This window comes from Grammomys surdaster, unplaced genomic scaffold (genome assembly GCF_004785775.1).
Source record: "Grammomys surdaster isolate TR1022 unplaced genomic scaffold, NIH_TR_1.0 126163, whole genome shotgun sequence".
NCBI classification, from domain to species: Eukaryota; Metazoa; Chordata; class Mammalia; order Rodentia; family Muridae; genus Grammomys; species Grammomys surdaster.
In genome coordinates, this window is record NW_021620970.1 from 6,994,522 (window position 1) to 7,007,328 (window position 12,807).

At 45.1% G+C, this 12,807-nt stretch overlaps 1 protein-coding gene across 2 annotated transcripts in view; it reads left to right on the forward strand.

Annotated features, from left to right (window-relative positions):
* Positions 1-10,857, forward strand: part of Ap4s1 (adaptor related protein complex 4 subunit sigma 1) — a 44,237-nt gene extending 33,380 nt beyond the window's left edge. For both annotated transcript variants that reach the window (XM_028757474.1, XM_028757475.1), the window contains exons 5-6: positions 3,771-3,782; positions 10,457-10,857. In XM_028757474.1, the coding sequence (XP_028613307.1) occupies positions 3,771-3,782; positions 10,457-10,585 (141 nt within the window). In that variant the 3' untranslated portion in view covers positions 10,586-10,857. The remainder of the gene's footprint in view (positions 1-3,770; positions 3,783-10,456) is intronic.
* The last annotated feature ends 1,950 nt before the right edge of the window (positions 10,858-12,807 follow it).

Genomic DNA, 12,807 nt, shown 5'->3' on the forward strand with positions numbered 1-12,807 from the left:
ATCCTGACTAATATAGCTCTACAGTAAGTTGGAAATGAAGCTATCTTTTAAACAAGAATCAGTGGAGATGGTTGGTATTATTAGCAACACCAACTACAGTGCCTCCAGTATCCCAGGCGGCTTAGTTAGGGTTTTATGCTAAAGAGACGCCATGACCAAGGCAGCTCTTATAAAGGACAACATTGAATTGAGGCTGGCTTACAGTTGCAGAGGTTTAGCCTAGCATCATCATAACAAGAAGCATGGTAGCCTGCAGGCAGGCATGGTGCTGGAGAAGGGGCCAAGAGTTCTACATCATGATCTAAAGGCAACCAGAAGGGGACTGTCTTGTGTAGGCCACCAGGAGGAGGGTCTGGACCACACTAGCCAGACTTGACCATATATATGAGGCTTCAAAGTCCCGACTCCACAGTGACACACTTCCTCCAACAAGACTACACCTCCAATAAAGCTATACCTCCTAATAGTGCCACTTCCCGTGGGCCAAGCATGTTCAAACCACCACACTAGGTATTCTGAAGATTTCCTCCTGCCTCTACCTCCTAGTGCTGGGGTTTATAGATGAGTACTACCACACTCAGTTGGCACAGTACTGAATGCTTTGTGCTTCCTGAGCAAGCACTGTATGAACTGAGCTACATCCGTAACTTACTGTTTCTCAAGTGTGTTTATTTCATTCTGCCTTTATATGAAAGGATTAGGAAGGCGCTGATGCACACTGCCGCCTCCTGTGGCAGTGAGTGGACACTGCTCCGTAGTCAGCAATGCTGAGCACGCTAACACCAGATGGCCACACCCTTTTCGAAGCTATGTCTTCTGAGGTATATGAAGGGTAGAGAGAGGCAAGAGGATTGGAAGTTCTAGGTCTTGAATGCATAGTGGGTTAGAAGCCAACCTAGATAGCACATGACCCTGTCTCAAAAAGAACAAGGAAGTTATGTCTTTAATCCAATTTCTATGACCTGAAATGAATTTTAGAAGCTCTTCCTGGGGGAACCAGCCAGTTCATTGCCTCAGTGCAGTGGCCCCCAGAGTCTGGCACCTTGAACAGCAGTATAAACTGGAAACTTTCTAGAAATCCAAGCTTTGGCCTCCACCCTGTGTCACAGGATCAGGAACTCTGCCATGTCCCTCAGTCTGATTTACCAGGCCTTCCAGTGATTCTGATACATGTGGAACTTTGGGAGCACTAAGGTAACCTTAATGCATAAGGCCTGTCAGCAGTTTCCTACTTCAGTTGATGGAGCTCGGAAGACGGCTGCTGGCCTGTGGCATGACAAGGCATGCATCTCCAAGGGATGGGCACCTCCCCCTAGGCTGGAAACAGAAAAGAGATCAAGTGATTTCCAAAACTGGACATGCTGGGATAGAGGACTGGAGAGTAGCCTTGAACCTATGTCTGTGTTGACCGTGTAGACAGAGACTCGTAGGTAAGCAATGTCTATAACCCTTTCCTAGTGCTAGAAATACTGCCAGCCCGCCAGCTACCACTGTGTGCAGCGCTGAGCATGGACAGTGCACTTAGCGTGACTAGGAAATTGAAACGTTATTGGATTGTAATGAGTTAAACCCACACTGGGCAGGTGGTGGCCGTATTATCAGCAGCAGTGCTGGCACCTGCTCCCCCGGGGAGACCACTGCATGTCAGAGTAGACTGGATGCAAGCCAGGGCTGTGACACCCACAGCCGCTTTCAAGTGACACTCGCCCAGAAAGAATATCATTTCTAAAATGTCTTAAAGCAGGGAGGACAAAAAAGGCTCACACTGTTGCTGCAAGGCGTTTAAGTCATTGTTCTATCCAGTTACTAAAAACAAACAGCACATGTAGAATTATAGCTGTCATTTTAGGGAGCGAGCCAGTGACTGAATGAACCACAAAAGTCAAGAGTCGGATTTAACTTAACCCAGGCGACAGTGCAGGGCTTGTGCTGCACCAGGGATGACCCTGTCAGGATCTAACCAGAGCCAAGCGACAGGAAGAGGGAAGAGCAAGAGCGAGGGGAAGGAACAAGGCCCCAGCCCTCACCGAGGGTGCCCCGTCAGCTAAGACTTATTTTTAGCTTTGTGAGTTTTGAGCATTCTTCCTGGGGTATTTTTATCTTAGAGAGTTTCAGCAGCTTAAATTTGGAATGCATTTCATGCTGTTGCACCGGGAAAAGCATCTCAGTGTCATACTTTTGAAAACAAAAGCCAAACTGGTTGGCCTCTGGAGGTTCCCAGTGAGCATTGCTGTTGTGGAGAGAGTCAGCCGGGCTTCCTCTCCCTCCCTGTCACATATGATTTCATTTCCATTTCCTGTTCCCTCTGCACAACTGTTTTATTGACAAAAAAAAAAAAATCAGTACAGAGAAGCAGGAAAACAAAGAAGATGGGTTCGAGGCATTTTCCATCTGTTAAGACTCAGATTATACACCGCCAGAGTGGCGCCCAGCGTGGACTCCGTGGGAGTGACCTGCAAGCAGTAAAGTAACAAAGCCCCTCACTGTGAACAAAGATCTGGGCAGGCTGTGCATGTGAGATAGTTCTATCCCTTCAGCTCAGTTTTACTGTGAACCTCAAAGTGCTTCAGATAGGATGCTTTCAAAGCGGGTTTCCACCCGTCAGCTGGCCCAGCATTTAGGGACGTCTGTTTAGATGTACATGCCCTTTAGACCTGATACACCCACCTGTAACTTTGAGACTGGACATCTGGATATGCATCTGTCTATAGGATAATACTGACAGTGCTGGGAGATAAGTCCTAGGCCCCACCACAGCCCTGTGGGTACCAAATCCTACAAGCTTAAGTCCCTCTGTCCAGTGGTTGGCGTCGGCATATGTCTGACACCACCCCCCCCCCCCCCCGTTAACTCTAACTCTTCTGAGCTACTCATCCAGCTCCTCTTTTAGCACCTGCACAGGGTAAACGCTAGATGGGCCGTTGTTACTCCTAAGCCATTGTGGCAGAGTGAAAAGTCTGTGTGTTCAGTACAAGCACAGCTTGTTCCAAGTATTTCACAGACAGCTTAGTTGAATCAATGACTATGGAATTGATGAATGCAGAGGACTGATTACATACCACTTTTTAATTTTATGTAATTTTGTGGTATGGAGATCAACCCTAGGGCATTAAAAATGTCAGATACGCACTGTACCCTGAGCTGCCTCTCCCAGCTTGCACAGCAGTTGGTAACCTGCACTCTACTTTGCAGCTTGCTAGTAATTAGACATCTACACCGTTGTTTGTTGATGGCTATAATTTACTGACCTAATCCCCCCTTGATAGTTCCTTGGATTACTACCAATAGTTTGCAGTGGTAATAGCTTCACTCTGACTCTCCTGTCACCATTCCCTGAGCTTCCTTACCATAAGCCCCTGAAGTAAATCGATGGATGCAAAGAGAAGGCACATTCCTGAGGCTTCAGACACTTTATTATTCCCCATACTTTTTGTTTGCTTTTGGTTCTGTCTGGTATTTTGAGGCAGGATCTTACTCTGTTAGCCTGGACAGGGCTGAGTTTGTAGCAATCCTCCTGCCTCAGCTTCCCAAGATTACAGGCATAAGCCACCAACCCCAGCTCTCCCACTACCACTTGTCCTCTAACCTGCAGCTTTCTTTTCCTCACGTTCCTGCCTCAGTTTCCAGCTCGGCTCCCACTCTGGGCTCCAGCAGGTGTAGGAGCCAGACCTGCCGCTTCCAGGCTGGGAGGCAGGGCAGCCCTTGACTGTTCAGCTGACGGTGCTCTCTGGGGTCATCCTCTCACCATGTGTTCTTGTTTCCTTTTTCAGAGTGAACTAGATGTATCCTTTTTCCATACATTTTTCCATGGTATGTCGCAAAAGCACACTCTGGATGTAATCAGGTAAGTGTCATCACGCTGGAGGGTGACTTGGCAGAATCCAGGACACTCATCTGCTACTCTGCCAAGGCATGAATCATACATGCCACAGAACTTCCCAGCCTTCCCCTTTCTAAGATGGTACTTTGTAAGGTTCCTTTTTCTTTTTCTCCAAAGAACTGAGGTAGTGGTATTTAAAAATAACTGTTACGGGCCTGGAGAGATGGTTCAGTGGTTAAGAGCACTGGCTGCTCTTCCAGAGGACCCAGGTTCAATTCCCAGCACCCACATGGCAGCTCACAACTCTCTATAACTTTAGTTCCAGAGTTTCTGACACTGTCATACAGACATACATGCAGGCAAAACACCAATGCACATGAAATAAAAATAAATTATATATTAAAGAATAACTATTTTTTTATATGTATCAGATAGATCTGTTCAAAATGTGTATCCCACAGATGAAGTGCTTGGTTTTCTCAGAGAGACTGAACTTTTAGGCCTCCGCGATACATTTTCAGAAAGCTCCTCGTGAACAGAAGGAGGCATTATGGGGGTTCATCTCCTTTATAGCAGAAAAAGTTCTTTTTTTTCTTTTAAATCTCATCTGTCTGTGTGTCCCGGGGATGCAGCCCAGTGGTAGAACACCTCCTAGCATGTGCCTGGCCCTGAGTTCAGACCTAGCATCATACAGCAGAATAAACATACCCCAGGTCCCAGATGGAGGCAGGCACTCGGCAGGCTTTTGTAAGTCTCCAAAAGTATAGTACTTTGACTTCTAAGATTCTCTGCTGGCTTTGAAGCCAGAGAGAAGGCCCGGTGGTTAAGAATGCAGACTGCTCCCGAGAAGACCTGGGCTTAGCTCTGAACACCCAGGTCAGGCAGCTCACAACCGCCTGACACTGCCGTTCTAGGGGTTCTAGTGACCTCTTCTGGAATCCTCGGGCACCTAAGAACATGGAGTGCACATAACTGCACCTGAGACTGGGCATGGGGCACACTCCTTTGATCTCAGCACTCAGGAGACAGACACAGGCAGATCTCTGTAAGTTCCAGGACAGCTAAGTCTACACAGTGAATTCTAGGCCAGCCATTGCTACACAGTGAGAAACAGTACTCAAAAAAGCAATAAAATAAACCCACTCATGCGCACACACATAAAGTAAAAGATAAACATTTTATTAAAATATGCCTATCATTTGAAAGTAATAAAGACAGCTTTTGAAAACACTTCAATCTTTTTTTTTTTTTTGGTTTTTCGAGACAGAGTTTCTCTGTGTAGCCCTGGCTCTCCTGAAACTCATTCTGTAGACCAGGCTGGCCTCGAACTCAGAAATCCACCTGCCTCTGCCTCCCAAGTGCTGGGATTAAAGGCATGCGCCACCACTGCCCGGCTGAAAACGCTTCAATTTTAAATCTAAAATAATCACTATTTATTTATGTATAATATTAGCAGATAACATATAGGAGTATAACATGAAGTTCATATATGTATGTGTTTATGTGAAGCCACTGCTCGAATGAGTGTATCTGCATCAGCACAATCTTCTGGAGCAATAGCCATCTTAAATCATGTGGAGACTTCTTTTTAAGTTACTGTGGAAAGGTGATTGCCCCCTAGTGGTGAATGACCTAAACCTATGATCCTTCTGGCCTAAGAGCCAAGATTAGGCAGTGTATATGACAGTCTTTTTTTTTTTTTAAATATTTACGTATGTATTTATTTATTTAATGTGTGGAGGTGTTCTGTGTGTACATGTATGTACATGTCTGTGCATGTATGTGCTTGGTGCCCTTGGAGGCCACAAGAAGGCATCAGATTCCCCCAGAACTGGACTTAGAGATGATTGTGGGCCACCAGGTGGGACCTGGGAATTGAACTCAGGTCTACAAGAAGAGCAGCAGTGCTCTTAACTATCAGATTAGAGAAGCTTGGGTACTCTCTCAGTGGTTCCAGGGAAGGGACTAAATAACCTGCCACCCAAAGAAGGGTTCTTCCAGATCTGGCTGAGACTGGCCAAGGAGCAGCTGTGTATATACACTAGAGTTTCACTGGTTGTGTTGGAGTAGTTTATGCTGACTAGTGTTTAGTGGAGAGGCAGGTATGTTTGTCTTTATAGACTTCTGGAATGATCCAGCTTTCTAGTTTCAACTTATTTCCTATACCACAATTTGTGTTTTTAGCTCTCCTTTACCTTTTTGTTGTTGTTGTTGTTGTTGTTGTGTTTTTTTGTTGTTGTTGTTGAGACTGGGTCTCTCTATGTAGTAACCCTAGCTGGTCTTGAACTTGCTATGGCCTGGAACTGACCAGATGCCCCTGCTGGGGTTAAAGGTGTGTACCACCACACATAGACCACGTGCTTTCATTTCACCTTCCTTCCTCACCGTGCTGTGTATGTTAGTACGAGGGAACCATCCAAAAAACAGCAGATTCAAAACTCAAGGCTCACACACGGTCCTCTGTGGCACATCACCTCAGAGAATCCTGAAGCAGAGAATCAGCAGTCCGTGGAGGGTCCACTCTAGTTCCTGCCTTCCGCGGGGAGGGCTACACTTCCTGCAGCTCACTCTTCAATGCCACAGAAGCTGCTAGGGCAGTGGCTGCTCCCAGAAGTGCTCTCTTCAGCCTCAAAGTTTGACAACGAGCAGTTGCCACGTTTGAAACACTGAACACTCGGATCCCTCAGTCTTTGAGAAATCCTTCCTGTTCTGCTCACAGGTGAGCGAGGATGGGTCTGGGTGTGGCTACAGAGGAGGGGTGTCAGAGCCCCTTTCCTCACTGTGATGTTTAAGGCTGAAGTTCCCTGCACTGGGCTTTGAGAAATAAGGCAGAGCATTTACATTTCTCCTCTGTACACACTACTGTTCTCCTTCCAGCTGAGACTTACAAAATCAGATAGATGGGATTGAAACAGAAATGACCCAAACACAAGAAATCAGTTCAGGAATTCTGGCTTGTTGAGACCCTTCGTTCCAGTATGTGGAACCCCCTTGGTGCAATGGTGTCCAGTGACCAAACTGTCCCCTTGAGACTGAGCGCCTCGGTGACTTCAGTCCCCTCTATGGGGAGCATGCGTCTCACACCATCCTCCCAAGTGCTGGCTGGGATTACGCTGTGAGCCACTCCGGCTCTTATCTTAAATGTGTTCTCTGAAGCTCCACGGTACCATATCCTGCTACCATCTCTTCCAAAGCCCTGTCTTGCCCCACTCACTTTGTCCCTTGTGTCTTGGTTATTTTAGTCAAAAGTAGTAACAACAAGTTACAAGAAGCAGCAGGGGTTAGGGCTCATTTGTCCTCGTGCTGAGCTGGGGTGTGGTTCACTGGGAGAACACTAGCCTAGCATTCCAAAGGCTGTGGTTCAATCCCAGGAAGGCAAGCTAGAAATACAGACACACACACAGTTTACATTCATACTTTAAAAACATCTTTTTTAGATTTATTTGATATGTTCACGTGTTTTATCTGTGTGTATTTCTGTGTGTCACATCTGTGCCTAACACCCAAAGGAGTTGAGAAAAGGGTGCACCATCTCCTGGAACTGGAGTTACAGATGGTTATGAACTACTGTGTGGGTGTTCTTAACTGTTGAGCCTTCTCTTTAGCTCCCTAGAGGAAGCCATTTTGGTGTCTAGGCCAGGCTGTGCCTTGCAATTGTCCTGAAATTCCATTAGGGCCTGGTTTGCTCCATTCTCTCTCTTCCTAAAGACAATTAACCCACCATATTCATATTTAAAAATCCTGTAGGGTTGAATACAGTGGGAAGGCAGAGGGAGAAGAGTCAGGAGTTCAAGGCCATCTTCAACTACCATAGCAAGGTCAAGGCCAGTCAGACTACCTAAGATCCTGGCTCAAGGAAAATAGAATAAACCATGTAAGAAACGTGTCTTAGGAGCTGGGGACCAGCTCCTTGTGCCCATTACAGTTTGCCTTCCATAGAAATCCATGACGTTCTTGGGTTGCCATGTTGAGAAACATGGGATTTAGTCAATGTGCTCCTTGGAAAGTTATATGTGGCCCGTCATGTTCAACCCAGGCTGAAGGAAGCTCTTTCCCTGGTTGCTTGAGTTCATGGACCACAGTCCAGTTCCTTCTTGCTTCCTCCTGTTCCTCAAAGCAGCTGTTTACTGCCTTGAGGCTTGGCATATAGGATGCTTTCTTGGTCCCTGGCATACGGCCCGAAAGCTACTAATCTTGGCTCCACCCGTGTGCACAAGTTGCTCATAAACCAAATCAAGATCTGAACAACAGCTGGATTCCTATTTTAAAGGAGGCAGGTGATTTTAGGGAGCCGTCAGATTTCAGGCCTTTGCTTCGCATTGGGATCTGGTCTAGGGTTTGCTCGTGTGGTGCAGAACTGGGCAGTCATTAGGATTTGAGCCAGATACACAGAGAGCCAGGCAGTCATGTGCCCACAGCGCATGACTTCACTGACTAACTTGTGTTTCCAGGAGGTTGGGACAGTCAGGCTTGCCACAGGACCTTGTCCTTGCGATGTGGGGTGCCAGTGGTTGATATGATTCAGCAATAAATTCTGATTCGAATTTCAGAACCGTCGGCAGTTGCTCAAGGGGACATCCAAACAACAGCTGTTTCTATCCTGCAGATGGAAGACTTTGATCAGTGAGACAGTTTAAACAGATAAAATGAGGTTTCCTGATTCAAAGATCAGGAAAATAAGCCTCTATAGCCCCTGCCCTTGATGCCTACAGAGTCCAAGAGTCTGTGTCATTCAGCCGCCTGAGCTGCGTAGCTCCTTTTTTTTTTTGAGACAGGCTGTTCAATCTATTCCAGGCAAACCTCTGGCTTGTTTCGTAGCCAAAAATGACCCTGAACTTCTGAGCCTCCTGTCCTCACTTCCCAAGAGTGGAGATTACAGGTGTGTATTCCTGTACGTTGTTCAGAGGGTGCTGGGATAAAACCCAGGATGTCATAAGAGCTAGACAAGCACTGCCCACTGAGCTGCACCCCTTCCCAGCTTCAGCTCTAGTTGTCTGACTGGGTTCCCATTTTGTCTCAGCTTGTAAACTCTGGCCACTGGTTCTGATGAACAGGCCTGAGCCTAACTGAATTCCAGTCCTACTTTGGCCTAGGACAAAGCACAAAGCAATCATCTATATAATTGGAAGACATTATTAATAGGTATGTCAGAGCAAAGTTGTTTTTTTTTTTTTCTGGGTCACTTAGGGACAGTTCCCATCGGCTCATGAAAAAGCTTATTCTGCTAGAGGGCTATTTGCACAGAACTTAATGAGATGTTAACAGAATCTAATGGAAGCTGAAGCCATTCACAGGCTGTCCCATTCTCTGTAGGCAGACTCCACTGAACAAGTACAATAGAGACTTTGAGTATCAGGAATTGAACAATATCAGGTAATGATTTGTTTTGCAAATATTCACTAATTACAAATTCACTGGTGCTTCTAATCACCTATTTGTTGAATGAAGTTTTTCCATTTGAAGCAGCTGTTTCTTTCTTTTCAAACAGCTCCTTAAAAAACAGAATCTCAGATTTCAAATCTAAAATTAAAAAACGTCCAACCATTGCAACCATCTTGCTCCATAATTAGATGCTCAGATGAAGGATTCCCAGGGAGTCCAGTGCCTTCTGGTTCCTCACTGCCAGAGCCCTCTCCCTTGGAGACTAGCTTTCCAGTAAAGTGCTTCACCAAGTTAAGGCTTCAGAATCTGAAGAGATTCCATTTGTGAAACTCTGAGCCTGGATCTTGGAGAAGTTTAGCCTCCGCTTCTATATTGTTTTCTCTCTGGACTGCTTTTCCTTCTGTCTGGCAGAGAAGACTGCTGATGCTGCAGGCCGAGAACGACGGTTGGTGTGGGTAGGTAGAGCCTGGGGCTCCTGGAGAGAAGCCTGGAGAACAGAGCAGTCAGTCCAGCCCAGCTCTGGCTTGTACCTGCTCTGTGACCGTGGCCAGACTTTAGACTGTTTACTTCTGAATAAAATGAGGATTGTAAAGAAGACTGAACTTTATAACAATGCCTGGAACCCTCCTGAGCTTCCAACAGCATTGCTGCTATTACTGAGGCTGAATTGTTACTTGCTGTGTTCTCTGGCACTTAAACATTCTACCCCACTATATCCTGTTCTGGATTGGGATGTGGCTCAATGCTAGAGTGTTACCCAATGTGTAAGGCCCTGAGTTCCATCCTAAGCACCAAAGCACAAATACATACACTCGTATGTATGCATACACACACACTCACAAACACACGTGCACGCGCACACACACAAGCATAATTTAGGTAGCTGTTTCATTTCAATATCTACTTATCCCACTTTCTTAGCCAAGGTGAATATAGGTATGTACACGTATATAGAGGTAATGTCTACTAAGGATTTAAAAAAAAAAATCTTTTTTGGTTTTTTCGAGACAGAGTTTCTCTGTATAGCCCTCCTGTCCTGGAACTCACTCTGTAGACCAGGCTGGCCTCGAACTCAGAAATCCGCCTGCCTCTGCCTCCCAAGTGCTGGGATTAAAGGCGTGCGCCACCACTGCCCGGCTTAAAAAAAAACAAAAAATCTTGCTTAGGTTTATCTACAGCAGGAAATACCAGGCTAAGCCATGTTACTATTTATATTTATTAAATTCTCCAACTAATTTCCTTAATGTGACCTAGATAATGTTTAATTTGGATAAAGTCCATATCATTTTGGATGAGATGGTGTTAAATGGCTGCATTGTGGAAACGAACAGAGCGAGGATCCTCGCCCCTCTGCTGATTCTGGACAAGATGTCGGAAAGCTGATGAAGACTGAGGAGGCATGAGCGATGTGACAGCCAAGGAAGGAAGACAAACAACAGCCTTCTGAAAACCGTCATTCGCTGTCACCCTTAGTTCCTAAAGAGGAAGCAAACAATTCATGTGTACAAACAACATTTTTCTCTTAACAGAGCCACAGTTTTACTTGGTAACTGTAAGCTTGCTTTTCCTTCTGCAGGAACAGCAGGGTTGCAGTGTGAAGAACGCGTGGCAGTTGTCCATCATCTAATAAACTTCAAATTGACCTGACCATGTGACATTTGAGTAAAGTCCTGCTTGCTACCTCTTTCCTTAAAGCCCTGAGCATTCTTCTCTCCACTGTGCTACATATAGCCCTAGGCACTCCACCACCTTTCCTAAATTGTGTGTGTCTGTGTGTGTGTGTGTGTGTGTGTGTGTGTGCGCGCACGCTTCCACAATTGCTTCTGCTGTATTTTAAGTATAGTTCTAATTTATTCTTTGAGAACTTCATTATGTGTGTGCAGTGTATTTGATCACATTCACCTTTCACTCCCCATTTTTTTGTTTGTTTGTTTGTTAGTTTTTGTGTTTTTGAGACAGGGTCTTTCACTGAGTCTAGAACTCACTGATTGGGCTAGACTGGCTGGGCTGGCCAGCAAGCCACAGGGATCCTGTCTTCAGCGTCTCAGGGCTGGGATCACAGACATGCACTGCTCTACTGCACTTAAGTGCTGAAGATCTGGACTTGGGTTCCTGGCATTGTACAAGCACCTTTACCACCTAAGCCTTCTCTTTGGACCTATTTTATTTTATTTTATTTTATTTTTATTTTTTATTATACACAGTTATCTGTAGTGCCTGCAGCATCTATAAGAGGGATGACCTTGTGAGTTCTGGGCCTACCTGAGATGTGTATTAAAGTTCTGTCTCAAACAAACACCCAGAAGTTAATTCTAAAACACACCTAAGAAATTCAGTTTTATTTGCCAGTTTCTGGAAGTATTTGATACCCATTTTAAGGATATTTAGCGATTATGATGCCAACATGTAATTAACTTCATGGTGCTGTGAAATAATCATTAAACATTACAAGAGCTCTAACAAGTATTATGATGCTACATTTTACTATTTATATTTGCATATTTAGGCAGGGTTTCACTGTAGCCAGGGGTGGCCCCAAAATTCTTATGTAGCTGAGGATGACCTGGACCTCCAAATCCTCTAGCCTCTGCCTCCCAAGATCTGGGATTACAGGTTATCACCTCTGGTTATGGCATATTCTAAAGTGTCTTCCTACTAAGCTCACTAATAAAATTTACTTTAGTTGCAAGAAATAGAACAAAACAATTTTATCAGGATGGTACAAAATAGGCACTTTCCTTCCTCTTATTCTATATAAAAGTTTCATTTTTAAATTAACCCACAAGGTTATATAGTTTATAGAACTTAGGAATATTTGCTGAATGTGCATGTCATCTTGCACAGGCCTGTGCTAATCTCTGTATCGTTCAATTTTACTGTACATGCTGCTGAAGCCAGCCCGAGTCATGTCTTACTCCTCTTCTGTGGTTTAGAAACTGTCAGTACAGAGAAGGACCTGTTCCCCACACCCTTCCAAAACCTTCTGCCACTCAGGCAACAGAGGACACTGCACTGTCTTTCCAAGAGCATATATGTGCACACGGGTATGAAGGGGCTGTGCACTGGGGGAAGCAGAACTCTGGACACTATGCAGGACTTCTTCCACCTGTATCAGTCCTCCGAGAGGTATACACTGTGCTGCTCTCGTGTAAGGATGGGGAGAGGAGAGTTCTTTTTCTAAAATTCTATATACGGATTTTAGAGTTTTGATCTATAAAGACCAGAAAACGAGTCATACCAGACTCTAAAGCAAATGTGGGTTGTTCTGAACTCTTTTGGGAGGCATGGGATGGCTTCTGGCCCATGGGAGCAATGCACATTGCAGGTACTACGGCCTCAGGAGTTGGGGAAAGCCCCATTTACATCAAAGACCTTCGGACGTCTTGCAGAGACACAGCAGCAGGGAAACACTGTCCTAGTTGGTAGGCACTTAATCAGTAGCCTGTGGAGGTAACTGCAGAAACTGGTACACCACAAGTAGCTAGGGAGTGGACAAAATTAACTTTTGGGTCACACTAAAATAGTAGATGAATTATATCTTGGCACAGATTCTAGTCCCTTTAGAGAATATTAAAGTTTTAAAAAAACATTAAGTAGATACCATA